At 42.8% G+C, this 5,217-nt stretch overlaps 1 protein-coding gene across 1 annotated transcript; it reads left to right on the forward strand.

Annotated features, from left to right (window-relative positions):
- The first annotated feature begins 1,512 nt into the window (after window positions 1–1,512).
- Window positions 1,513–3,868, forward strand: LOC112193713. The gene is made up of 3 exons (XM_040516789.1): window positions 1,513–2,054; window positions 2,286–2,616; window positions 2,708–3,868. The coding sequence occupies exons 1-3, from the start codon at window positions 1,609–1,611 to the stop codon at window positions 2,921–2,923; spliced, it is 993 nt and encodes a 330-aa protein (XP_040372723.1). The 5' UTR covers window positions 1,513–1,608; the 3' UTR covers window positions 2,924–3,868.
- The last annotated feature ends 1,349 nt before the right edge of the window (window positions 3,869–5,217 follow it).

The following is a 5,217-nucleotide window of genomic DNA, read 5'->3' on the forward strand; positions in this document are numbered from 1 at the left end:
CCAATCTACAGAGGTTCACTTCAGATCTTGAATTCCGAAATGAAAGCCCGACTCGTCAAAATGACAAGCGATGACTCAATGTAAACTCTTCGCAGTGGGTGTCCAAATTACGTTGTTTACTTGAGCCCGTCTACTCCGGAAGCTCGAGCCCAATTAATTTGCAGCCTAAAGCCCATTCCAAATTTTGTGGCCCTCTGCAAACCTCAGTACATTGGGTCCCCGGATCAGATCAGCGGACACTCTACCAAATTGGATGTCCAAAAGAAATACATTTGACGGGTTCAAAATACATACATCCGTCGAACCCAAAAGTTGGTACGAACACCAGAAATACAAATTGTATGAACTACGGTCGGTTTGATCCCACAATGGGTACGTAGGCAATCTAGCAACACCCACTAGATGCAACCACAAGTCCAAACAGAATCCCTGACTCCACCAGTCAAAATTCAGCCAGTCCTAAATTGAATCATTGACTCCAGTCAAATTCTTCCAACACCAGAAATACAAACTCCTGAACTACAATGGTTTGATCCCTCCTCAAGGGTATGTAGGCAATCTAGCGACCCACTAGATGCAACCGCAAGTCCAAACAAAATCCTTGACTCCCTGGTTCATCCAATCCGAATCCCTGACCTTATCAGTCAAATTCTGTCAAACACCAGGAAACGTCACAGCCTTTCCAAATAAAATCCATGACTCCCTGGTTCATCCAATCCGAATCCCTGACCTCATCAGTCAAATTCCGCCAAACACCAGGAAACGTCACAACCTTTCCAAACAAATCCAAAACAAATCGAATCTCTGGTTCAGTTACACCAAATTCGTCCAAACACTATTCCTATTCCAAAAAGCCATACCCTCCAATGGGTCATTCACCCATTGGAACTCTTGAACTACGAGTGGCTTGATCCCTCTCCAAGGGTACGTAGGCAACCCATTCAAATATCCGGGTGCAGCCGCAAAAACAAATAAACACACATCCCTACAATTGGTTTCTTCATAAATGGAATCAAAGGGTGTTTCCCTATAAACAAGGGATTGTAATTAAGAGACACATTCTGTCTTGAATGGGTCGAACCCGAAATAATAAAAACTCTATTCACTAAATGAATACGAGTGAAATTATGTTGGGTGACATTTACGCTCGCTGTGTGCAGATTTTCTCTCAACATCTCTATAACACATCTCAACGTGTCAAGCCATCCAAATCTCATTTTCTATTTAAATTTACCATGTTGCTTAGTAAAGCATGATACTTTAGCATGCCTCGTTCTTTTAACTAATCTAATCTTTTGTACGAATTTAACTTGTTATTTTTAAAAACGAGCCGAACCCGAAGGAACACTGGTAGTGTGTTTGGGCCATCACTCATCAGTAACAGGATTTAAGTAGTGGCCCGCCTCAACTTCTGATGACAGATCAGAACTCCACTCACCAACCGCCACGCCGCCGTGGCCCATGGGAACCCCTTACACCCTAAGCACAACTCAAACAACTCAATCTTGCACGCAAAGCGACCCTTTCATATTCACCAACAACTACCGATCAACCTTACCACCACTCCGATTCAACATTTCCCTTATACTATACGCCGCCGTGGCTATCATGCACCACAGAAGCCGATTAACCACCGCGGTGCCACCCCCTTCTCCTATCCCAACAGCTAAAGGCTCCCGCTCCGCAGCCTCCGAAACCTTCACGCATTTCCTCGACAACTGCCTCAAGATCCCCGAGCTCATCGCATTGCCGCCTGCCCACCTCTCCGGCACCGGCCCACGTCACCAGATCCCCGCTTACGTCGACTTCCAATCCCTCTCCGCCGACTCCATCGCGCGCCTCCTCGTCTCGGCCAAGCAACTCGGAGCGTTTCGGATCATCGGTCATGGAATATCAACCGATGAGTTGAGGTCCGTGGTTCAAGAAGCCGAATCCATTTTTGGAAATGCCGATCATCAATCTAGACGTTTCGTTGAGGGCGTTGGTGATCGTGAGGAGATTGCTTGGGTTCGGGATCAAAAGAGCAAATCAGACCAACGATATGAGAATTTTTGGTATAGTCCGAAACTCTTATGTATGGGGTTATTGCATTAACGTATTGATACATCAATGATACACCGCTAGATGTAATGGTAGGCAAACACTTGTAGTGGTAAGATTAAAATGAGCTAGTCTACCACTACAAGAAGGGAGGGGGCTCTCGTCCAGAAGGCTAGGTCTAGTCTACCATTGAATGTACTAAGGACTTTTCCTAATTTTACATTGGTTTTTCTTCTCTTTTGCAGTAACAATATGGATAAGGTTGCGAGTAAAATTGAAGCGATTGCAGAACAAATGAGTGAAGTTTTCTATAAAAATGCGAAAGCGGAATTTGTGAGAAGAAGCGAAGAGAAAGATTGGGTTTTTAGGCTATACAGATACAATGATAATACAATGGAGCAAAACCACAGGAATTCACTGAATGAGATCGACTGTGATCGTGAGTGTGATGATCATGGTTTTTGCATCCACCTTCCGCTAGAACATTCTCAGTTCTCCATTCAATCAGAGCGAGGTCCATTGTCTTTTGATGCAGGCCCTGAAACGCTTGTTGTTACAGTCGGAAAGCAGCTAGAGGTAACTAATGGTGTAGCCCTAGCTCTACTACATGTTTTCATTATGCTCAAAATTGTTTTGCTTATTTTGTTTTCACTTTGGAGCTTTGCAGGGATTTAAATGTGTTTCAGGGGAAATGATCTTTGTGCCTAACATAAGCAGAAGCCAAGCCTCTTTCTCCTTGCAACTCAAAGTTCCATTTTCGTCTAATTTAAGAAAAAATTCCAAGACAGTTTCGATTGTTGATCAAGTTTTCATTGCAATCTTCCTCTGCTTATTATACAAAGCTGTGGTGTTCATGTACGCTTACATTATTACAACTACATAGATACACTCCTTTTCTTTTGGCTTTTGGGTGAGGGTGACATTTTAAGGTGACAAATTCTTTTGGGTATTGGCTTTTGGGTGACATTGTCTGGTTTGGAGGATCTACTCTTTTCTTTTAGGATAAAACTTCGCTGACCAGGTATGGTCAGCCAAAGCTGACCATATCCACTAACTGGGAGACATGTGTCCTCCTAAGCCAATTATGCCTTTTACACAATCTAGATTCCGTCGGTGGCGCTGTGCTTCATGACCGCGATGGAGGTGGAGGAAGCAAGCATAGTACTGCTGCGAAACAAGGAATAGTATCCCGGAGGAGGATTTGCCATTGCCGGAGACAAGTACGGAGAGATCTCGATCTGCGGTGTAGGCTTTGATTGAGAGAGTGAGGAAGGCGGTGGTGGTGACTGGAAACCGGCAATAGGGAGTGGAGAAGGGGTTGAGGATTAAGGAGGAGGAGGAATGAGGTTTGAGGATGGTCGGGGTGAGCAGCCGATAGGGAATAGTGAAGAGAAAGAAGGAGAACAGAAGAGGAAGAAGGAGAACAGAAAGAGAGGGGCCCCCAAAAAACCACGTGTTGGACCTTGAGTGAGACACGCAAGTGTTGGTTAGGAAGGGCTGCCCATGGCTGGGCAGCGAAGTATTGTCCTTTCTTTTATACCCCTTTTTCTTAGTGCATAAAACAATGTACAAAATGGGATCCATGGCTTGAAGGGTTTTGGTTTGTTCATATATAGAAGCTAGTAGTACCAATTGGAATACGATATTTGTATATGCAGATTGCAGAGTGCAGACTTCAATCTTTTGCCTTGAGGTTTGATTAAACGAATGAAGTTTTATTGCTTCTTGTGGTGGATTTCAATAATGCTTGTGAATTGTAAGAAACATTTTGTAAATTATGGAGTTGTAAATTCTTCAGTTTTCTATACAGTGGCAAAGAAACTCATGTTCCAAACTTCAGCTCAATGATGCCAGATATATGTTGTTAAGCCCAGTTATATGGGCTCGATCACATCTCAGCTTTAACGACTATTCTGAATTTTGCATCGTAACGAGTTCTCATGTTTACAAACTACGTAAGTACATAGTATATATATTGTCAGATTACAGCTACCTCAGACATGCAACATGCTCCTTGAAGTACCGATTTCATATTTGGTTTGATTTCATTCATATGCTGTCTCCCTCATCTGGTTAGCGGATAAAAGGATTGAGAATAAGAAGAGAATTCTTTACCTTTTTATTTTAGGGGAAATGATCATTTACCCAATTTTAACTTAAAAATTGCCCACTTACCAAACACTCTAAGAGATTGCCCACTTACCCAACATCCTAATACCCAATTAAGTTTTTTTTAATTCATTTTTATTTATTTTTTAGACAATTTTGCCCTCTCCTTCTTTGTCACTTAAATAAAGAAGTCATTGAAGACCTTGCTTGACTCCGGTGACTGGTGACGGGAATCCGGCTACCAGACTAGTGACCAGATTCCAGCGTCTGAATTTATTGCCCCTTAATAATACCCAGTAACCATATTATTGCCTCCCGATAAACATATTATTGCCCTCCGATAACAAGTTCATTGGGATCAATAATTAGTGAAAAATGAAGATGTTTTTAATTTTAAATGTTTTTGTAGGTTTATCCAAATAAATAATCATATTATTGCCCTAATAAATATTTTATTGCCCCAGAGTAATATTATTATTACCTCCCAATAATCTTATTATTGCCCCTAGACAACAGCTTCTGCTCTTCCGGCTCCAGCCCCAGCCACGTCTTCTCTGAAAGAACTCCCTTCAATTCCCCAATCAATCATCAAAAATCTAATATCTTCATTAGTAAATTGGTTTCCAACTCTCTCTCCTCTATCAGACCCGAAAAGAAAAAAAAAAAATTCTTCCTCGCCAACAGCAGCCTGCATCCCAGGCTCATCCCAGCCCACCATTTAACCAATTCTGAAAAGCTATCTGAACTTTAAATTTTTACACACAAAAACCAAACCAACCCTCGCTTTTCAATTTTCGGTTGAAGCAAAAACCAGTCGCGGCAGTCTAGAGAGTCTGATACCGAAATTTGAAACACAAAGCCGAAGCCACAAAAGATGGGAAATCCAAAGCAAAAATGGACGTCGGAGGAAGAAGAGGCGCTCCGAGCCGGCGTCAGAAAGCACGGCACCGGAAAGTGGAAGGACATCCAGAAAGACCCCGAGTTCAACCCCTTCCTCTCTAAGCCGACATCGGAAACTCCCGCCACCGTTCAACGCCGAAGCTCATCAACCTCAGCTCCTCCTTGACT

Source organism: Rosa chinensis, chromosome 3, assembly GCF_002994745.2.
Source record: "Rosa chinensis cultivar Old Blush chromosome 3, RchiOBHm-V2, whole genome shotgun sequence".
Taxonomy (NCBI): domain Eukaryota; kingdom Viridiplantae; phylum Streptophyta; class Magnoliopsida; order Rosales; family Rosaceae; genus Rosa; species Rosa chinensis.